At 45.7% G+C, this 23,409-nt stretch overlaps 2 protein-coding genes across 3 annotated transcripts in view; one reads left to right on the plus strand and one right to left on the minus strand.

Annotated features, from left to right (window-relative positions):
- The first annotated feature begins 216 nt into the window (after window positions 1-216).
- Window positions 217-22,042, plus strand: LOC117049879 (proline-rich protein 33-like). Its single transcript, XM_033154939.1, has 2 exons — window positions 217-555; window positions 19,503-22,042. The coding sequence occupies exon 2, from the start codon at window positions 19,512-19,514 to the stop codon at window positions 21,090-21,092; it is 1,581 nt and encodes a 526-aa protein (XP_033010830.1). The 5' UTR covers window positions 217-555; window positions 19,503-19,511; the 3' UTR covers window positions 21,093-22,042.
- Window positions 13,057-23,409, minus strand: part of LSP1 (lymphocyte specific protein 1) — a 79,460-nt gene continuing 69,107 nt past the window's right edge. For both annotated transcript variants that reach the window (XM_033154955.1, XM_033154965.1), the window contains exon 11: window positions 13,057-14,459. The gene's annotated coding sequence lies outside the window, so the exon portion shown is untranslated. The remainder of the gene's footprint in view (window positions 14,460-23,409) is intronic.

The following is a 23,409-nucleotide window of genomic DNA, read 5'->3' on the forward strand; positions in this document are numbered from 1 at the left end:
GGGGGGGGCGGGGAGGCGAGGGAAGAAGCCCCTTGATTTAGATCAGCAGGAGAAGTACATACCAAATATTTTGCAGGCACACTTGGACGATTTTTGCGCGAGAACGCAGCTGCTCCGTTCTGCCAGTAGGGGGCAGAGCGCAACCATTCAGTTGCAAACCCTGTTTCCACCGCGCATAGGTATATAACGCCTTCTCCATTGCCTTGTCTGTTCCATCACCAGCACCACCCCCCGCCTCTTCTCCAAGATAGACCACTTTGGCACGGCTCCTTTGCTGTGTAACCCTATGCCATCCAGAGGGGTCGACACACACAAACACAGAGACCCCTCCAGCAGAGCTTTTGTGCTTTAACAGCCTCTGAGACACAGAGGAGACCTTTAGGACTGGAGCTGTAGCGGGGCATGTTTTATTTTGGGCAGGGAGCATCAGTCTCTCCCACTCCCTCCCTCCCTTGGAAGGGAAGAGTCCAGGCAAGGATGCAGAGACTGGTTTTTAAACACGCGGAGCTGAGAGCAACAAGCTGCAGCCTTTAACCATTCAGCAACATTCAACAGGTAATGAAACAAAAACCTATCCGCCACCCCTGTCCCTCCTCCGATTTGCTCGTCTTTATTGTAGAATCCCTCCCCTTTGGAATGAATGAACGCCCAAGGGAGCAAATTCTGTTCACTTATACTAGAGATTCCATCTTTCTTCACATTCTGGGTTTGAAAGGAGGTGGGAGGCGCATGCATTAAAGAACCGATTTTAGTGCTTCGATTCGGTTTGAAACACGGCTCTGTCGAGTGCAAATACGCACTTTGCTATCATGTCTATTTCTCTGCATGCATGAATGTATTTGCCACGCTTTCCCCCAACCCCCTTGTTTGAGAAACTGCTTTATTTACCACGGTCACTTTCCAAAGCAATGGAAAGTCAGGCAGGAATCAGGACGTGAATAAGGCTGTTGTTGTTGTTGACTGCTTTTAAAAACACAAGCTGCACAAGGCGCCCTGCAGCGTTTGAAAGGAAAAGAAATGGCATCCCCAACAACGCCGAACTCGCTGCCTACTCTAGGCAGCCTTTGGAGCTGATATAACACTGTACAGTACAAGGGATTTGCTGGAGAGATGAGGTCTGTGCATTGGCACAGTTATGCATACAGGAGAAACTTATACCCAGCTAGCTGGCTGATGAGAGGCTCCTTTCCAGACAGATCAGCTGGTTTCTTATTTGGACAGTAGTCTGCAATAAAAGAAAAGAAAAGAAAAGAAAAGAAAAGAAAAGAAAAGAAAGAAAGAAAGAAAGAAAGAAAGAAAGAAAGAAAGAAAGAAAGAAAAGTAAAGAAGTATTATGGAGAAAGGACGAAATATTGAAACTTAGATTGCAAGTATCATGTCACCTCCTTAACGCTGCACACATGAATTAGTGTCTTGAGAAATTTGATGAATTTATCAGATTGGCTTCAGATGCAACCTTTCTCGTTTTTCTTGTCATTTTCCTCCCCCCTCCCCACACCACACCACCCCAGCAAGCTCTCTCCAGAAAGATCTGTATCACAAGCAGTACTACTACTGCTGCAGTAGCGTTTATTTTTGCTGCTGAAGGATACGACTGAAACAGTTCATTGGGGTATTCAGGATCTTTTGGTGATTACCAGAGGGATTGCTGTGTTGCTGGACATGTTTGATTTGCAGCCCTATACCCACTTACTTGGGAGTGAGCCTCAGTGGACTCAGTGGGGCTCAAAAGTTGGCATGTATAGGATTTCACAGTGAGTTTTTTTGTAGCATTGACACCTAAGGCTGTGTACACACTCCCTTTTGCTCTGTATCCAGTGCTGCTGCTGTTGGTGGTTTGGGAAGCAATGTGCACATAACAGAGTATCTGCCCATAATCTATCCTGTAATTTCTTATGATTTTGATGTTTCCCTCCAAACCAGCTTAGGTCCGAATGGGGGGGAAAAACAACCCCAACCTAGCTGTGTTTTAAACTGGTAATACACACACAGCCTGAGAGTCCTATGGCACCATGCAGACTGTCACATTTATTGTCTGCCATAACAAGCTCTTATTTGATGCCTAGTTTCTTAGTACAAATTCTGCTTCTCACGCCATTTGTGGGCATTGTGCTCCTTCATTGCATTCCATTCCTCTCTTGTTTCTTGCCATCCATTCCTGTGTGTTCGTCTTGATTCAGCTCAGATTGCCTGTTTATGGCAAAACAACCACAGGCAGCACTGAGGTCTCTGTAATCAATCTTTACAAAGATTTGGCTTGGTTCTTTGTATTCTTGTCTTCCAACCTCTGCCCATTTCCAAAACATTTATTTTTAATTGGGGTCTCTACAGACCCCAAGCACTGTTTAAGTCTGCCCTATGAACATTTGTGGCAAGAAAAGGGGTGCATCCTTGCACCTTCGCAGTATTGCATCTAGTGACTCTGTACAAAAAGACTCGTATAAAATATTGTATAAAATGCTGCACCTCCGTTTAGCTCCCAGATGGGGAACCTGTGAGCTTCCAGATTTTATTGGATTCCCGTTCTCATCAGCCCCAGCCAGCAAGGCCAGTGGTTGGGAGTGATGCGAGAAGTTGTCCCACAACATCTGGAAGCCACCTGGTTCCCCATTACGGGGACACTTGTGGAGCAATCCTAGGCAAGTCTACTTGGAAGTAAGCTCTGTTGAGTGCAATGGGACTTACTCCCAGGTGAATAAAACAGAAAGTAAAACAATACAAAGCAGCAGTTTGAAAAAATGTTTGCTGCAATGGAATTGTCTTCCCTGCTCCCTGGAAGGTGAACAGGGACAGGCAAACCCTTCTAGGCAGGACAGGGGCGTCACTAGGGGGGGCGCTGGGGGCGGTACGCCCCCGGGCGACAGGGGCCACAAGCGGCGGGTGGGGGCGACAAGCGGCGGGTGGGGGCGACAAGCGGCGCCCCTCCCGCCACTCCCCAGGCAACGCCGGTCACCCCGGGAGCAGCAGCGCTGCACGGATGGGGTGCTCCCTCGGCCGTGCGCTGTTGCTCCTGGGGCGACCGGAGCGAGCGGCGGCGCATGGGGGTGACAAGCGGCAGCCCCTCCCGCCATTCCCAAGCGCTGTCGCTCCCTCCGTCACCCCAGGAGCAACAGCGCACGGCCGAGGGAGCACCCCGTCCGTGCAGCGCTGCTGCTCCCGGGGTGACCGGCAGCGTGGGGAGTGGCAGGAGGGGCCGGCGCTTGTCAGCCCCACGCGCTGCCGCTGGCTCCGTCCCCCCGGGAGCAGCAGCGCACGGTGTGTGCGGTGCTGCTGCTCCTGGGGCAACGGAGCGAACGGCGGCACGTGGGGGGGACAAGAGGCAGCCCCTCCCGCCGTTCCCACGCGCTGCCGCTCCATCCGTCACCCTGGGAGCGGCAGCGCACGGCCCGACGACGGAGTGCGCCTGCGCGCGCAGGCGCACTCTGTCATCGGATCGCCGCTTCCACAGCCTCCTTTTGAGCCGGAGAGCTTAAAAGCGAGCTCTTCGGCTTAAAAGAGGGCTGCAGAAGCGGCGCCGGCACCCCCGGAAACGCCCTGGGGGCGGAGCGTCATGACGTCACAATGTGATGTCACGACGCCCCGCCCCCGGGGCGTTTCCTTTGCCGCCCCGGGTACCGCGGAGCGTTACTCCGCCACTGAGGCAGGATGTTCCACAATCTGGGAGGCACAGCTGTGCAGCTCTCCTGCCAACCTGCTTGATCCCTAAGCAGTTTGCATAAACATACGAAAGCCTTCATCATCCTGACATCTTCCAGATGTTTTGTACCACAACTCTCATCCCATTGTAGTCCAAAACATCTGGAGGGCACCGGACTGGCGAAGGCTGGACAGAACCTGAGACTGCACAGCAGACTTGAATTCCTAAGCAGGTTCATCCGGGAGGAGCATCGCCTACATAGCAAAGAGCCAGTAGCTACCAGCACAGCACATGCTTGCATGGAGAGGGGTCCTGTTTCAGCCCCTACCATCTCTTCCAGGTAACTGACTACAGGCAACTGAGCTAGGAAAGACCTCTGCCTAAAAAGCTGCTGTCACTTGGAGAAGGCAGCTCTGGGCCAAGAAGACCAACAGTCCGAGCCGGATTCCTATCGTGTTTCATGGTGTGCACACTTCAGATCCCTCATAAAACCAGCCGCAGTACCTGCCTCACCTGCTAGATGCCTGATCCATGACCCATGTGAATTGTATGCATGCATCACTGTCCTAATTCATGGAATATCACTGGGTCAGGTACACCTTCTGGGTTTGTTTTAGCAACCTGCATAACAGCTACTATAGTCCTTCTCCTTGATCTTAATAGCTGTTCACTCTTGAGGAGCAGATGTAGGCATTTTCTCTGCTTCAGCATCACTTTGCTTTGTCTAGCTCATCTCTCTGCTCTGTACCTTTTACCTTGAATGAGTTCTTTTCCCTTTATACTCATGACCTAAGCACCATCTCTTTACCTTGGATTTTGACACCTGAAATTAGTGGTGTCAGGGCCTACCGTATTCTTGTGTCCGTAAACTGATTTAACTATTTTTAATGCTGAATTTTAAATTGTTGTAACCCACCCTGGGATTTGTTGGTGAAGGGCAGGTAATAATTTCATCCACAGCAATAATAATAATAATAATAATTAATAATAATAATGTTCTGCGTGCACAAATTTTGTTTTCCGTGAGCTGTGCATATGTTTGACCCCTGCTGACAAAACATAGCGATAATTCTTCTGGCATGTTACGAAGTAGCAACAACATATTTGCGGTTTTGTTGTTGCTGTCCTTTTGCAATTTAATTTTCAGTTAAGATCAACAACTGACCTACAAACCTTGCTATGACTCGAAACTCCCACCTAGAGATGGGGAAGAAATTTGCTTAGTTTGCATTTGAATGCAATCCTACCTACCGGTAATTTGCACTTCTTCAAAATATACACAGCCCAAAGCAGCTATCCTTGAAAATTCACACTTCCTCGAATCTTGCATGCAATTCTCCAACCAAAAATGCGTACTTGGGACCATATTTTAGGGCAAGTGTGGATTAAAATGCTATTTTTGCGAATAGTGCTTGCAAAAATGTGTATAAAAATACGAGTTCTACACACTAAACCCTTTTAAGTCTGAAACTATGCCTCAGTGCAGCTTTAACGATGGGGCACTTTGAACTATAGCTGAGGGATGAGGAATGGACTTGGGTGATCATGTGCTTCTTCCCCCACTTACTCCCTTATCCAGAACAAATCCTACTTCCCCCTGCTGGCCTCAGTAAGGGCCAGCCATTGTTTTGGCAACAACATCAAGCGGTTACCGCCAAGGTCACCTGAAAGTGAGCACACCAGTCATCCTTGATAGGCTAAGGTTGTGTCATGAACATAATGGGAGAAAAAAGGCCTTTTTGTCTCTAGGTGCCAATGCATTGTGAAACTTTCAAGGACACAGTATTTACCTCACAGTGATGTAATGATGGCCCGACTAGAGGAACACTATTTCAGTGCCCCCCCACAATGCAACAGGTAGAAGGATGCTACTTTTCTTGTTTTGGTTTTTTAATAAGCACATCTAAATTTTTATACTATTTTAATCAAATGGATATCCACATGAATTGTTTTCACTTGTCTTACTGATATGTGCTGTTGAAAAGAGGTCCACACTGGATCGTGTGACTTGTGGTTGCACATTGTTTCCAAGTTTTCTGTTGGGAATTGGTACATGCTTTTTCTGCACACTGCCAGTTGTACTGTTTCTTGTTTTCTGACTAAACTAGGGGCTCCTGCAGGCTTCCTTTTGTGCTGTGTTTCTAGGCACAGGTCTGTGCTTTAAAGCAGCAGCACTTTCCCTGTGAAAACCTGTTCTTTACCGCTGAATTGGAGCAAATGGCAATCCCCGGAAAGAGTGGGTTGATTCAGCATTAAAGAGTGGGTTTCCACAGGGAAAGCACCAGGGCAAAAAGAAGAAGAAAAGTATTCGTACATGTTGTTTTAAAGGCCAGATCTGTGCCTAGAAAGCTGGGGCAAAAGAGAAGTGTGGATGAGCCCTTTATGTGATATGAACTATCCATGATTAGGCTCTTGATAGGCTGAGCTATGCTAGTCCTCTCTCACTCACACATATTAGCAGCCTCACATAGCTTATCTGCTTTCAAGATCAGGGAAAGAGGGCTCTGAGAGTGGCCTTCTAACCCTTATCTTCCTTGCAATCTAAATTGCAGTCTCCTGAAAGCAACTAGGAAAGAATTAGGTCAGGGAGAAAGGAAGAGGGGGGGGAAGGTTAAACACCATCTCCCAGAGCACCCCTTCTCTAACTCTAGCAAAATAACAGCCCCAGAATATTCTCCTTACATATCTCCCATGCCACATCTAGTTTGACCCTTCAGGACCTCCAATGTTATTTCACTGAATGCACCTCTGTCTTCATCAATGCACCTTGATGGTTTCAAATGCTAGAAGAATCTGAATATCTGGCTTTTTCACAATGCCATCTTTAAATCCCCTGCTTTTCTGGTACACGCTGCATCAGATGTTTTAGCATCAACATGCAGTTTTGCAAATCCATAATCTAATAGTCTAATAGAGGGGTGTGGGGGTGTGTGTGTGTATCTCCGAGACCTGCAATGCAAGTGGGAGGAAGCACATAAACACAAGAATCCTGTGAGGATTTATTCCAAGGCACCAAGGGAATAAGGAAGTGAGAAGAAACATGAGTGTAGGTTCAGACATACCCCAAAGAAGTACCTGCTAGAAATATAACCTTCACTACTTAGGACTGTAATTTGGGAACACAGAAGAGCAACTCTGTCTGAGTTCACTGTGATGCAAGATTGCAATAGATGTAATTAACAGGCTTCCATTTGCGTGGAAGTCCTACAAAGTTATATGGGAGTAAACCACCTTGAACTTCTGAGTAGACATGGATAGGATAGCATTGGTACTTACTGACATTTCTTTTACAGATGCAAAATCATTCAATATGTGTTCTTATGATTCTACCCAAACGCTCAGCCCAATTATTCAGAGCCTTAATAGAGATGCTGGTGAATTCTAGAAATAACTATAACCTTCAGGTTTGAAGGGCTGCCCATAACAAATGTGTTTTTGTTTGCTGGTCTTTGCTGGAACACGTTTGGGTCCTGTCAATGGCAGGGAGGCTTTGCTGATATGTAAAAATCTTAGATTGTACTGTCATAGAGGGGATGCAATTTCAGCATCTGGATCCATCTTCTGGACCTTACTGAATTCTGATAAGTTCATCATTAGAAGTGGACAACTGGAATCCCGAACTCATTTTGGAATTCTAGCAGAACCTGTTCTACTAAATTAAATTTTGTGGGAAAGAACTCAATGGTTCCTTCCATCTTTTGAGCCGTATCTACACCAGTTACCAACACCCGTCTTGTCATTAACTCTATGTTTGTTATCACTTCCTATCACTGAGACTGGGAACCATCCACCCTTACCATTGGCCCTCATATTCCTCAACTGTACCTTATTTTTAGATCCGTATTTCACATGCCCTAGAATAACTAGATAGACAGGAGAGCTAAGGGACTAGTAATAAGATACGGAGGTTGATGGCACTCAGACTAGGTCAGAAGAGGCCAAAACTTCTTGCCATGTGAATCTTCAAGCATCCTTTCTGGAACACACTGGAAATTTATCTGCACTGTTCCTGGCAAGCATCAATGCAGTTCCTCAAACTGCTGCCCTCTCTCTTTTTGTTCTCATAATGCTCAGTAGGAGATGCAAAGGATGCAGGCCTATGGGAAATGAACCCCCCCCCTCACCATGGGTGATAGGATCTGGACCACAGGTGCAACCTACTCATAAACACATGCAACTGTGGGTCAGTGTGTTCGTACACCCATTTCAGTAGCTTCCTGTTTTTCCTATCTCATCCATTGTATGGTAGACGTTGCCACCATAAGAACTTAAAACAAAGATGCAACTTTATGAGTCTTGCAGAAACACGACTGAACTTCCTTTTCGGCCTGAAAACTGGAAGGAACCGGCCAGGTTCATCCCTATCAGCAGATCTTGGTGACTAGCAATACAGTGGGGACACAAGCCTCTCTCCTATTTCCTTCCTTTCCCTGTTACCAGCCAAGCAAGGCTGAAATTAGTAAGGTGAAACTTTCAGCAACTGGAGGGGGCACACTCAGGGCTTCCTCTCATCTGATGTGCAGTTAAGAGGCTATCTCTCAGTATTGCTGCTGAACCCTCAACAGACAGCAAAAAGGGATTGAAGCTGCAAGGAGGAAGCTGCTAATTAACATTGCAGGGGATTTTCGCTGACTGGGACTTACAGCTGCATAAGCATTATGGAAATTTCTTGGCCATGAGGGTGGTGTTGCTGAATAATATAGCACAATTAATGGTACGGAATCACCATTTTAATTCCACTTCTAGCTCATTGCCGAAAAACACTACTTCAGCAGCACTAAAGAGCTGTACTGTCGAAGCAACCTGAATTCCCAAATAGTATCTCCATGCTATAATTAGGCCATGGAACTTTCCATGTGTTAATGGAGATGGGTTTTTATAGAAGTGCCAGTCACCTGGCTCTTTTTCCCTCCTAGAAATAGCAAGTAATCTCCACAATATCAGAATTCAGTGTTGCAAACTGTTACCGAAAAACAAAGCAGATTAGCTCTCACTATTCCATAGTTTTCATGAAAATGTACTTCAAATATTGGTCCTATAGAGAAATTGAATGTGCCCCCTTTTGCCAACAGGATTATGGCATTCAGTTTCCCCAGCTACCACTAAGGAAATTTGCAGCTGTTCTGTTCCTTTGTTTTCTGCTGTCACCTGCCTGGCCTTTAAAGCATAAGGAAGATGGAGGCTCTGTTTCACACCTAATGTTACTGGGCTGAACTTCAGTGTGACTTATTTTTATCAATCTGCTGTCACTTTCTGTAGGCCACTAAGGTCTTGCCATTGACACAGCATTTTGAGGTTAAGAAGCTTAACTAAGGAAGTCTTTTATTTCCCTACTCCGAATCTCTGAAGACCCTAGAAGGAGAGGGCAGGGATGGAGAAGCAGAAGCAGGGAAACAGAATCCAGAGAGAGAGAGAAAGAGAGATTTGTATGGAGAGACAGTGTGTGACCAGGGTGGAATCTACACACATATAAAAAACGTTCTGAATTTTTAAAAAGGCATTTAAAAAAATACATTGAATTTTCCATAAAGCTCACCATCACCATCTAGTGTCACATTGTATATTGCACTTAAAACACACTTAAAATGTTTTATTTACAGCTGTATAGCTGAGCCCCGGGTGGTTTGATTGTCTCCCATGTTGCAGGTAGTGGGGAGGGAAACTGCCAGTGTGAGGGGCAAAGGAATCTGGAAGAGAGGCAGAGGGCTGTCCATGAATTGTTGGAAGATTGAGGTGGTGGGTTGAAGCTCCTTTCATTTGTTGGCTTAATCCTGGGTTGTTGTAGTAGTTGAGGGGTGGGCAGTCCTAAACAACTTGGGACCAGGATATCAAAGGGATCATGCTATTCCCCATATACCTGCCTGATCACTGAGGTCATCTGTGGGTGCCCTTCTTGTGGTGTTGTGGTCCAACACCAGAACAGAGCAGGGGCAAGGAACCTTTGACCTCCCCCCCCCCCGATGTTACTGAACTCTGCTTGCTGGGGCTGATGAGTGTCATAGTTCATTAACATGTGGAAGGCCAGTGGTTCCCCTTCCCTGGACTAGAGCCTTTCATGTTTGCACAGTGGAGCATGATTCCTCTGTACTTTTTGCCTTCTGCTAAATCCTTTTGTTTAGAAGTATGAATGTTGGGTTGTTGTTTTTTTAAAAAAATACTTTTTAAAAAAATTAATTGCGTGCATATTCCTATCAGTGTACCTAAGAGCAATTCATAGGCAGTTAAAATGTATTGTAGCTGCTTTATTGTATTATTCTTGTATGTTCATTGATGTGTATTCCTGGCCTCAGCCTAATGGAACACCCATGAACCTGTGTTTGTGTGTGTGTGTGTGTGTGTGTGTGTGTGTATCCCTTTAGTTGATCAATTTCTAGGAAAACATAATAGACTTGATCTGTTGGCCTGTTTTGATAAATCCAGCCCTAGGAAAAGCAATTTTTTTTGCAGGGAGAAGGGGTGGGCTCTGGAAGAGAGAAATGAAGCACAGAGACAAGTACAGATATTGTCTCCTGTTCTACCACCTTTCTGAAAACTATAGAGTTTGAGAACCTCTGGCATGGAAGGCAGCTGCCAGTTTTCTTCCTAGCATGGGAGAAAAATGCCATATCAGTAATGCAACCCGCTGTTAAGCAGCCATGTGAATAGAAGTGAAGTATTAGTGAGTTTTAAACTGTTGTTGTAGCCTGGGCCAGTGTTCCACCCAGTAACCACTCTTACCTTTCCTTCACACTTTGCAGGCATGGTCTGAGCTTTAAACCTCTGTGTCAAAGCACTCTCTGTTTTTTTGCTCCAGAGCTTTCCCCACGAAAGCCCATTCTTTACCACTGAATCAGAGCTAACGGCAATGCATGAAAACCCCAAATTGCCATTTGTTGCCGTAAGTGTGGATAAACCCAAGGTTTGGTTTGGCACTTTTTCCTGAACTCATAGACATAAGCACTCTTTCTCACAGCCCATGAGCAATAGCCAAGAACAGACCTTGGTTACAACTCAAGGGTATAGAGAAGTGTGTTCAACTACGAGCCATTGTTCAGACAACACTTTGACTTTGCTCTGTGTGGAATTTTAAAAGACCAGAGAAGAACAAAGCATCCAAGGGCCCACACATTCACACGGTCCCAAGTCAGCCATAAGGCAGCTTGCCAGGATATGCAAATCAGGCTATTTTGTCCGGATGCATTAGAAAACCGCTCAGGATATCCAAAGGTGAAACAGATGCAATGACTTACTTCATTAAGTTTCTTAAAATGTGGAGTGTTGCTAAACTTTGATCATCTCGAGCTCCCAACTGAAGCACTTACAGAGGGACAGATCATCAGTAGGATAACATAGATATTGCTGTCCTGTTAACTGGCCAGTTATTCTCCTGGGATCATCACTGATATGTTTGAATATTTTCTAGGATTGGAGAAACCCACAAGACGTTTATTGCCTATGAATTATGGAGGGAGAGAGGAAAATCTCATCCGTTTACTTCAGCAGGCAGAATTTTAATGAGGGGAATATTTTTTACAGTTAAGACACTGTTTGTTGCATAGCTGAGAAATTAAGTCAGTAAAATTCTGGAATTGGAAGAGTGGTTTCAGGTTTAAGACACTGATGTTAATGGAGTGCTGAAAATCCACACCAAGGGAGGAATTTAACGTAGCGCTATGGCGATCATTCCCTCAGCGCAAGCATTTCTGCTTGCCTGACAGAACAACCTACCCTCTCCTCCCCCGGCAGGTTGTTCTGGGGGCTCTCCCGGTCCTGCCAGAGCCCAGAGGGAGGAAAGGTGGAAGCCCCATTGTGCTAGTGGAAGTCCTCACACAAACTTCCACTAGCAGGACTCATTAGCTGAATCCATCCCTAAGCAATATATCACATACATTGGGCAGCAGTCAACCAAGTTTCATTCAGAGCAGGCCCACTGAAATTAATAAATCTAACTTTATTAATTTCAAGATGCCTACTCTAGGTAAAAGTCAGTTGAATACTGCCCATGAAGTAATCACCTGAAATATACTGTGGGTGGTAGCCAATGTTATTCATATTCAAAGTAGATCCACTGTAACCTATTAAAACCTCTGGCATGTCACATTGATTTCAACAGGTCTATTCCAAGCATGACTAGCATTGTACATCATTACAGGACAAAGAATACTGGCTGTAAATCAAGTCTTCCTGTTGCCATTTTATATACTCTTTTGGCCTTCAGTTCTACAAGTCACATTCTCCAGTAATCTAAATATTTAGGACTGCTGCAAGGGCATGGAGTATTCTAGGAAGAAATAGCAATTTCTTCACACATTCCATTTTTAGTTGTATGCTTAAGCTTGCATTTGCCTAAAATATGAAATGGAACAGAATACAGGTGGGAGATTTTTACACAGATACACTCAGTGCTGGGTTTGGCTGCAGCCTCTAGTTATGTGTGCACTCCACACCTATGGCAAGCTTGGGTTTGTTGCTGTGTAACGTGTAAGACATCCTTTATTTATAAAACAATGGGATTTATTTTCAAATAAATGTGTAAGGTTTAATGTGGCAACATTAACAAAGCTATATTGATTTAAAACTAGTTCTGAGTCATGCACAGCAGCAAGAAATGTAGAGAAGGCGCCAGCCTGGTGCCTACAACCAGCTGTGAAGTACAGGAATCCAGAACTCAAAGGGCTTTGGCGGTCCAGCTGCCCTACTCCATTTCACTAATGGATTAACCTGACCATCTGCACATTGGTGAACATCACAAAGGGCTCCACACACATAAAGTTGTTCCATGCAACACAAGGAGCTCTATACAACATGCTGGCGCACCAAGATATAGTGGAGATTGGTGCATAAGAGCAAATGGGCCACTGTCTCACCAAGCTCAGGCTATCTTCATTGCCTGCCTCCTTACTTACAACCAGTCCAGTTGATGACACTGGCTGTCAGCCTCCTCCGCCTTAATCTCAGCGTTGCCTTTGTAGAATTCAACAGGGAGGAGAATGGGACCAAAGCATAATCCGATAGCTCTGCTGATACATCTGGGTTCAGCTCCATCTGGGTTCACCTACCGTTATTCTTCACCATTGGGTCCACCACAGGGTCCATCATTGGCGCTGGGTCCATCTACTGTTGACCTCCCCATCTTCTAACCTACTGGCCCCAATGGGCACCAGCCTTCACTGCAAGTCAAGCCCCTCTCATGCATGCCACGCACATAGATGGGGGCACACCTGCTAGACATGGGGCTGCATCACCTCATGAACCCTCCTAGAGTTGAAAGGGCTGCAACAATTCATCATCCTCATGGTGCGTGGTCTTTTCTTGCTCCCACTCTGCTCTCTAGCAATTTGGAGAATACCATTGTTAAAAGTTCTTGCTTAGTGTCACTTCCAGATTAGGCAAACAGAGCCGAAGGCTTTGGGGCTAAGTGACACTATAAGAGCCAAACCTTTGTTTCTCAGAATTTTTATTAAAGGCTTACAAAAAAAAAAAAAGTCCAGGTCACACAGAATGGTACCAAGTAGAAGCAACAGAGGAGGTGAGAGGAGGTGAGGTGGGGATATGTATAAGATGATCTAAGCCCTTGAGTTGCTAGTCTTGGGAGGCTAGAAGCAGGATATTGTGCCCTCCCCCCCTTTTTGTATAATGAGGGAGAGGCAAAAAGTGTTTGAAGTTGGCAAGCTAAGAGATGCATTTATACTGCAAGGTGTTGCACCCTTTGCACCAAGTCAGGCACTCCTTGCAAAGTATTAGCAGCCGTGGGTCCTCTGAGAACCCATTTGGCTGTCTTCTGGGAGCAGGCCTTCATCTGAACTGATACACCCATCTGGTAACTTTGCCAGAACAGGGAAGAGGCCTCCTAGGTGCACTGGGCACCAATTCATGCTCAAGATTCAATCCTGTATCATCTCTCAAACCCGTACCTAGTGCTCATCTTGAAGCTTACGCCTTACAGAAGGAAAGCCTATGACCAAGAAAGAGAAGGAAGATGTAGGGTTTGTGTGCATGAAGGAGGTGTCACGGGGAAAATCAATGGAAATAGAGAATTAGCACTTCATTGAGAGTCAGGCAGGCACTTTGGGGGAAATATTTCCTGAAGTGCTTTTTAGCCATGGGATGATTGCCCAAAAGAAAAGGGAGAGAACATCCATCACATACTTCATGATACATCTCTCAATGAGAGCATCATCTTGAATAAAGACAAGAAAAAACTATGGTTGGATTGCAAGTAGAATGGACCAATGTGACTAAAACATAATGTATCTATAGTTGTATACTATCTGCCCCTTATTTAAGAAGTTTAGAAAAGTTACGCACCATCAAAAGCATCCCTGTTAGTCAAGAGGTGAGACACTAGTATGCTTTGCCATTTTGAAGGCTTAGGTGGTAGAAAGAGCCTTAGACTCAGCCATAAACTCCTACGTTTTCCCACTGCTTTCACTTTCTTGCTCACAACTCAAAAGTAGTTAAGGAAAATTAAACATTCCTCCTTGATAGGCCCTAGGCTTGGCCAGGAGAACTAGTCAAGCCTCTCTTTTTACTAAATTAAGAAATTAGAAGGGTACAGAAGAGCACGCGAGTTAATTTCCCAAAAAAAGAATGAAAAGCCAATCTAGAGATAGCTTAAAAAACAACAACTAGATTATTGCCACTTGAGTTGATGCTGTGTCCAAGTCTAAATGAAGTCAGACTTGGAGAGATGCTCCCATTTGTGAAGAAATCAGTAGCTGGGTTTTGAAGCAGGCTGGGAAGTGAAGTCATCCTTTGAACACAGTTCCTTTTTAGCAGGGGGAACATCAGCACTGCATAGAAGTATTGCCTCAGGTGTCCATCAATCACGGAACAAGCCAGCCTGTAAAGAAAGAAATAAAGAAAACCACAAAATGGCATCATGCAGCTGTAGGTAGAAAAATGCCCCCAGAACAGCTGTCCCGTGATTCTGTTGGATTCCCAAGTACCATCTTCCTCAGCTAGGCTTGCAGGTGTCAGGAATTTTACTCTCTGAAATATGGCAACCATAGCCCCAGCCATCATGGTCAGTGGTTAAGGATGATGAGAGTTGCATTCGGACAGCATCTAGAGGTCCTCATTCCTGTAGTAAAGGAAGTTTATGCTGCAGATAAGCACTTGTTGCAGGAACACACTTGTGCACCCTCCTGACCCCAGAGGGCATTTCCCCTGCAGCCCTCGCTCCGAGAATGTGGCCACAGCAGCCAATGAACATCAGGTGTTTGCGTCCAAGAAACCTTCACACTAGGAAAGAGCCATCACATTGCCTATAGATGGTTGGGGAATGCATTGTCAAGTGAGAGGGAGCAAAGAGACAAAGGTGTGGTGCCAACACAGCTATTTTTACCTTCCGTAGTTAAGCCTGAAGCAAGATGCATTGAAAGCAAACCGGCTTTTAGAGCATAATGCAAATTCCCCATCACTTTGTTGGCCTGGGGGACTAGAGGCGGCTTGTGGATAGGATATGGTGTGCAGCCAAGTCATCCCTTACACGGCTGAGAATCCATGCTGGGTGCTCCCTGTTCTTTACTACCAATGTCTATTCTTGCCTCTTACCACCCACAAGCAACACACAGGTGGAGCCTCGCAACAGCTATTTTCTGCCCACGCAGATGCCAGCAGTGTCTGGTCCTTGCCTGAAGCAAGGTCTCCCTGCTGGAGAGTCCCAAAGTCACGGCTGGAGTCCAGTCTCAGAGCCAGTTTAGGAAATTTTACAGTCTCCCATTTTAACTTCTTTTCCATTGCCCAAAACAGTATTGGCGAGATTGCTTTTCTGTGATCAAGTAGGCATGGAGACTTCCGAGTGTGTTGAGACATCCGTCAGTGACCAGGTAGGACTGGTTACAGATAGGTAGCCGTGTTGGTCTGCCGTAGTCGAAACAAAATTTAAAAAATTCCTTCCAATAGCACTTTAGAGACCAACTAAGTTTGTTATTGGTATGAGCTTTCGTGTGCATGCACACTTCTTCAGTTAAAGTGTATCTGAAGAAGTGTGCATGCACACGAAAGCTCATACCAATAACAAACTTAGTTGGTCTCTAAGGTGCTACTGGAAGGAATTTTTTAAATTTTGTTTCGACAGGTAGGACTGGTTCATCTAAGAAAGGAAGTGCACATCTTCTGGCACAAAAAATAAATAAATAAAAAGGAACTACAGCACTGAGGTTACTTCCAGAATACCTGTTTATTGAGCATTCATTACAATTTGTTTGCAGGGAGGTTAGACTATGTTGTGTCAAGCAAATGTTATTCCAGACTTTCCAGTGCATTTTCCCAACTCTTTTCTGATTGCAGGAAGTCCAGTTTTAGGGGGAAATGGCTTTGCTGTGCAAAAAGTTCCATGAAAATTTTAACTGCACAACCTGAATTTGCCAGTGTGCGACTGAATGCCACCCCAAAACAGCATCCATCTGGAAGCTCACTATTACAAGTTCTCTACTCTACTAGACTGTAGGATGATTAACACCAGCACACTCCCCTTCTTTTGTTGCTATAATAGCAATGAAGAATGAAGCACTGTGAACTGAGGTCTAAAACCTATTGTGCCTGGGAGAGAGATCATGTGCATTTTTCAGCAAACCATACTGGTACCAGTGCATGCCAATCAGCCAGGCTCTGCCATTCTTCTTTGAGCCAAGAGAAAATGAAGAGGACTTGGTCAAGCATAATAACAGCCCTTGCAAAAGTAGAGGGACTACAGTTTTACCTTAGCAGTTCAGTGACTGTGGCACAAGTATCAAGTTTCCTCACATCTCACTCTTCTCTCCAAGCTGAACAGCTGGTTCTATATTCGACTCGGGGATTGCAAATTACTTTTCCATCTTGGAAGCTATTCTGTTCTGCTGAAGCTAGAGGTATGCAGTTGATTGAAGGCTTAAATATAAAGTGACACACCGGAGAACAGTAGAGGTCTCTCAAGGAGCAAAGTGATTTGGCACCATCTTAAAGGAAATGCTTGTTAATCCCTGGCCTTTTCACGCTTCTCTTGCTTTAGTTAAGTTTCGACTTGCAAGTGTCCCAAACTATCAGAGGTCCTTGAAAAGTTACTCAACTGCACAGTCACGATCAGTTATAAAAATGACTGTTCAGTAAGACCACACAAAATACCACCGGGTCCCTGCACTTATTGTTCAAGCATATGTGAAGAATTCAAAGCAGGAACTGAGGTGGGGGCAAGGGAGGAGAGAGTGGTGGGCCACACCAGGTTTCCAAGTATGTCAAATGATCCCAAAGAAAGGTTAACGAGAGCTTCTACCATCCCTGGCTCCAAACATGAAAAATGATATTAAGCAAAAATTTGGAGCTGGAAAAGGTTTTGGCATGGTTAGAAGTGGAAAATGTAAACACATTCTCAGAGCAATCACAATAAGGGTTTTATAGATTGGAAGATGTCAGGATACAAATAAAACCACCACGCTTGGGGAGTGGGGAAGAACAGCAAAGTTTTTAAATACTGGTGCCCTCGAAAAAACTCGCATCAATTTTTGCTTCCTGTTGGCAAGTGTAAAGATCAGTCCTTTTTTTCTGGGGGGACGCAGGGGTACACATACCCCTAAACATTTTGTGAATCTAAGTTTGGCCTCATTGAGGGGCAGTATTTCAATCTGAGTAGGAAAATGAGTGTACCCCTAAACATTTTTCTAGGAAAAAAAGCACTGGTAGAGATTATTATTTGGAATAAAGGTGAAGAGAAGCCAACTTCCTATGTTATTACTGACTTGTAAGAAGCAAGAAAAGCATTTAAAGGTGACCTCACATCCTTTCAAATTATTTTTGGAGATAGCATTTGGTGTATTAATTTACCAAAATGGACCTACAGTCCAACACCTGTCCCTTCTCCATCTTTAAAAATCCAGGTAGGTGAGCGACAAAACAACTTATCCAGGACTTCATCCTGGATGAGGATGCTGACCTGATTTGTGTTACAGAGACCTAGTTGGATGAATGTGAGAGGCTTAAGCCTCTCTCTGTTTTGCCTACTGAGATTCTCTGTATAGCAACAGGCAATATCTGAGTGGTGAGAAGGCAGAGTTGGAGAGGTCTATCATGATTGCGCAATTCTGACCATTTGCCCTCTCTGGCAGTCTACTTGGTTCAAGAGTGTGTATTTGAATTGCAGTTTGCTCCCAAACTACAATTGGGGGGGGCATTGAGGAGGAGGGGTGGTCCTAGGAAAAAACAACCCAAAAGCAGATCCCACAGGCCTGAAGTCTGCCCATGTCTGCTCTAGCATAATATGCTATGCTTCTTCCTGTTCCATATCATGATCAGAAGAGCTTGTGGATTTGGATGGATTAAGATTTTGAGCATCCTGAGAAAGAGGAAGCACAAATCAACCACGGTTTCTGTTTTCAACAGGGAGTATTTGAAAAAGGGAGCTCATGCCTCTCCTTCAGGGTGATTTATGCAGGCCCTGCCCTGGAGAAACAAGGAGAGAGAAATGTGGCACATACCTCTTTTGAGTGTTACAGAAGCAACAATTCACACTCCTCAGAACATGCAATAACTATTTTTAAAAAAGGAAAAAAACTAAGGGTAATCATGTTGACCCTCGAGAAAACCCAAAATCCGTATTAGGGAGTTTCAGCCCTATGCGCATATGTAGCAATTTGTGCAATATAAATATTTTGTGCTGCCATTTGGGTTAAAGATGAGCTCCACCAACTGGTAGTTTGCTGTACAAGTATTCACCAGAGCTATGTTTTCAGTCAGCTCCCAGTCCCTAGATTCCAAGTGCAAATCACCCTTAAAATGACACTTGGAGACGTGGTTCTGCAGACAGCGTTTTCTAGGCCCCTTTGGTAAGAGGGAAAAAAAGTCAGCCTTCCAGAGGAGAAATTAGCTTGTGCTGAAGGACAAACTGCAACCTAGGCAAAATGCTGCTTGAGCCACTTGTGTACCCTGAAGTGGAAACATCTGTTCTCCATATCAAAGGCTCAGGATAAGCAAAGAGGGCTTTTCCATCTCGGTAGATGCTTTCCAGCTCCCGGAGGACCTGCTATCAGCTGAGCAATGTGTTTTGGCTAGCACACCACAGCAGCTGAAATAAGCACACGGATCACCAAGGAGAAGCACGGAGGACCCGATAGCCCCAGTGAACTTTTACGAGTGATACTCAACACCGTCTATTGCTGGAACCTGCAGCTTGTACATCAGCTTTCTTAAGCTCTCATGTTGCACAGCTCACCTTTAGCTGACTCTCTGTTCATAGCGTAGCGAAGTTGGGGGAGTCAGCATGCAAAGGATCACGTCAGGAATCAATGTTGTTGTCACAGATCGAATAAATGCTATATAAGACAGTAGCAGGCCAGCATCTTTTGACCCAAATCTGCCCCATTCAAATATAAAGTGGGAGGGTGGCTTAAAAAGAATTAAAAAGATCAGGGCAAGGAAGGTGCAGGACCTCAGGAATGGGGTCAGCAACATGGCCCCTTTCTGCATGCGGACCTCCTTCACACAAGCTAACAAGTAAAAGGGATCAGGGAGATTGTTGAAATCCATACAGATACTTAATGGATGAGATCTTAAGACCTGCCTTGTACATGCATCACCTCAGTTGATGGATGGTGTGAACCAAGTTCTCTCAGGTGCCACGAACCAGTTCAAAAGTTCTAGCTGGGGTGTTTCATCTAGGATGGCTCACTGGTGTGATAAAACATGACCCAGTCTCAACACTGTGCCAGTTTAATTATCCAAAGCAGAATTGTAGGTGGAGCAGAATTGTTCTCACCCAGTTTGTAGTCTTAAGTACTTGGCTAATGAATATGTTTTGGTCTTCCCTACATACATTAGTAAAGACTCATTTGCACATTTATGGGGGCAAACTCATAATGAACAGTGAGGAAGTTTATATCATCACCTGAAAAATGCCCACTTTTTGTTTCAGGGGGTCAAGATGCTGATAACTGTGACGCCACCCCACGAGCCGGCCTCCCTTCACTCACAGGCTCCGCCCCCTCCTATTCTACCAAAGCCTGGAATGGACAATCTTAAATTACAGAGACTCTTGAAAAAAGCAGCCAAGAAGAAAGCAACGTTATCAGCACAGCAAGCCGCATCATTCCGGACCAGCCTCTCCCCTGTGAGTGAAGCCAGCCCAGACTTGGAGCACAACGACCGCTCTTCCCCACGGAAGCATACAGAAACCACGACACAGATCACCATCAACCTCCCTCCCCGCTTTTCCATCAAGCCCGTCACCCACCATGTCTCGTCTCCCTTCCCTAAAGGAAAACCCTTCACATTCACCGCTGCAGAGCAGAGGAGCATCTCGGAGCATCTCAAACTCACCATCTCGCCCGTCCCGTCGCCATTTCATAGACAGAGCACTCCTGAGCCTTTGTGGCAACCCAGAGGAGACACACACTTGCCCTCTTCGAGTGCCACACATTCTGTGTTCATTTTCCCCGAGCACCCCATTTCCCCCACACCTGTGGTGGTGGAGACCCCAGCGGCAGTCACCCATGTAACTGAAACACACGCCTACATTCACAGCATGCAGGCACCGCGGGCGAAGACCCCCGTGTTGGAACAGTCAGCAGAGTCTCCCCAGAGGCCCACCACACCTACCCATTTGCAGACAAATCACTCGCACCCGCCACCAAGCCAGGCGCCAGCCACGCCCTTTGCAAGCCAAGCCAGGCCAATTACTCCTAGACTAGAGATGACTCCAGCCCCTGAGCCTCCCGTCACGACAGTGAAAACTGCAATACTGCATGTCCCCAGACAGCACATAGTGGTCACATCCCCAACTCCTCAGTTCACAAGGCCTGTGACTCCAGGAAGCAACAGAGACCTTGAACCACACGGTGAGGCCCAGAGGCAGCCAAGTCCCAGCGCCCCCCAGAAGCCCACCATGCCAGAGGTAGTTACATTTGCTCCACCAGCTGTTGGCACCCATGCTCTCTCGCCAGAAAACAGGGCTGACAAGCAGACTGTATTGCCACAGGCACCTGCGGTTTCTCCAAGCACCGCAGGCCCCTTACCAAAGCCTAAGCCACCAGTCCCTCCCAGAAGCAAACTTAGTGGCTGGTCTCGCCTCAAAAAGCACCTGGTCGTGGAGTCAGAAGAGCCCCAGTTTCCAGTCTCAGAGGCCGAGCCAGCCAAGCCTGAGCAGGTGGGAGAAAAGAAAGCGACAGAAGCCTCTCAAGAGGGCCCTGGCCAGAGAGCAACCAAGTCCAGAGCTGTCAAGATGTGGGATGCCATCTTGTATCAGATGACCATCAGCAAAGAGAAAAAGCAGGCAGCAGAGGAAAAGGAAGTCAGGAGAGAAGGAATGTTCTCGTTCCGGCGGCGTCTGCCCCTTCTCCTCCACAGGCCGCGCTTTGACGCCCGGAAGCTGAAAGAGCTTGCTTCCAAACCCATGACAAAGATCACTACCCTGTTTGAGGTGCGCCGAATCCAAGGCCAGCCGCCCGAAGCACTGATGAGTTTCAACAGGGCTCCATCGGGGTGGCAACTCGAAGGGAAACAATGAATGAATCTGCATTCCCCTTAAAGGCTTCTTTTGGAGGATGCATCCTGAGCTGGGAGGAGCTGAAATAAATACACGAGTTTGCCAAAGGAGGAATCGCGCAAAAGGAAAATTAATAAAATCCGTCACAGGGTTGCTGTTTGTGTACCTGCGTGTAGTGGCCATAAGTAAGTGAGAAAGGAACATGAGGTGGACACCTCTTTCCCCTCAAGTCTTATTTTCGTAAGGCATTCAGTTTCAAGTTGAGCAGCAAATTAAAAGCAAAGACCAATAGTTTTAAAGGCTCTCAAAGGCAGTTTTATACAGTTGAATCAACTGTGTAATATTTCTTAATAACAAGGCAGCACTCAGCAATGTGCGTTTAAGGCTGCCATATAGTCTTTAGGCAAAATACACTCAAACCACAACTTCAAACCATCACAAGGAGTTCAAACTAGATTCAGAGCCCAAAGTCCTGGAGATTACAAAGGACTGATACACAGAATGATGTTGCCTGGCAGCCCTCCTCAGAGACTGCATTTCATAATTCCATCACCTGGAATTGTGCTCTGCTCTGCCCATTCATAGATTCAGCCTCTCAAACACTGATCTCAACAGCCTCCCTTGCAGATCCTAATGGCACTGGCAAGTTCATACAAACAGGGTCTCCTTAAGGCACCCAAGGATCCAAGACATTCAGAGGTTCCCAGGTCAGAACCAACACGATGAATTGCATTCACACAGGCAGGCGGTGTAGATACCACAAGAACTGGTCTGTAATATCTTCCCTGAGCCCCAGAAATGGGCAGGGGTATTCCACAGCAGCTGCAGGTTCTACGCACTCTTCAAGGGTGATGCCATGCAAAAACACATTGCAATAGATCCATTTGTGGTGTTAGCTGAGACATAAGATGACCGACCATGTCAAGATCTTTGTCCACTAGGAAGTGGCACAGTATGAGACAAAATATGTTATATACCGGTACTACAGGAATATATAATAAAAATGCTCTGCCATCATTTGTCATACTGAGCCTAGCTTGTAAAAGGTCACTGGCAGTTTTCTCATTGCCTTGAGATAACCAGGTTAGGGAGATTTGTGACAAAAGGTATCCTTTTTATACCTGGGCAGCCAGGCAAGTAAAAGTGCATTGGCTGCCAACTTGCATGATTTATTTCCAGGACACCACTACTAAGCTAGCAGTAAGTCCACTGTGCAAGGGCACCGAAGGACTTTAGCTTTGTACATCTTCCTCCAATAAATCTTAACCAGCTCACTCTAGGGCTGCTTCCACATTTGCATTCACTTATTTACCAAGAGAATATGGCTATAGATGCAGCACAAAAATCAGCCAGGGGTTCATGCAATTCATACATGACTACAACCAAGCATGCCCACCCTGGCATTAAAGGCACTTCTGGCCACTTTTGCTACAGATACAGTATTGAAAGCAACCTTGAGAAGATGGTAGGCTGAAGTCCTCCATAATCCAAGTGCACTGCTGCTGATTCACACTTAAGGCCAATTCGCAGCCACGTTCCTCTACCCCAAAGCACAGCCAAACTATCCTTTGCCACATGTCTACACACGTGGAAAAAGTATACAGCAATTTCTACCACTGGTGTGCATGACACTTTGTTCCAACTACTTTAGGATCCACGTAGCACCCAATTCACACTCTGTTTCCTCACATGAGCACACAATCATGGATTGGGAGTGGATTGTTTGCACCGAGAATCAAGTGAGTTGCTTAATGCACTATCTGCTCGAAAGAGTATACACAGTTATTGGTTTGGAGTTTTGTTTGCTTAACCCCAGCATTTTAGCAGTGAATGATCCAGAGTCAGTTCTGGACACTAGGATGCTAATGTGGCCCTTTGGACTGGGAGCATCATCAGGAGCACAGATTGCTGTTCCTTGCCCTCACTCATGCTTCTTTTTTTGCAGTTCCCATACTAGCTTTAGAGCTTTTGTCCGCTATTTTAAAGCAGTTCTAGCAGAATACTTGGGACAATCTGTTTTGGGGTGACCTTGTGCTGCAGCCTTAGAGCTTTTTATGGGGGGGGGGTTTGATATTCTACCCACCCACCCCCACTTGTACCATGCAAAACAAATTCCCCATAGTTTCCGCAAGGACCCATCACACTGCTTAATACTGCCATTCAGTTGAGGTATTGCTGCCACAGCGAATCACAAACTTACCACAGCAGCATCACCAATGCAGACACTATAGCTCTAAGGAGAGTGTTCTTCCCAGTGCAAGTGTAACCATTTAAGCATTTCGGATGGAATTTGCAAGAGAGCTTAAGGGAGTCAGCTGCCTGAATTTTCTTAAGTGTA

The sequence above is a fragment of the Lacerta agilis genome, chromosome 1 (assembly GCF_009819535.1).
Source record: "Lacerta agilis isolate rLacAgi1 chromosome 1, rLacAgi1.pri, whole genome shotgun sequence".
NCBI lineage: Eukaryota > Metazoa > Chordata > Lepidosauria > Squamata > Lacertidae > Lacerta > Lacerta agilis.

Coding starts and splice junctions, on each gene's coding strand:
- LOC117049879 (XM_033154939.1), top strand. CDS start 19,512: ATGCTGATAACTGTGACGCCACCCCACGAGCCGGCCTCCCTTCACTCA.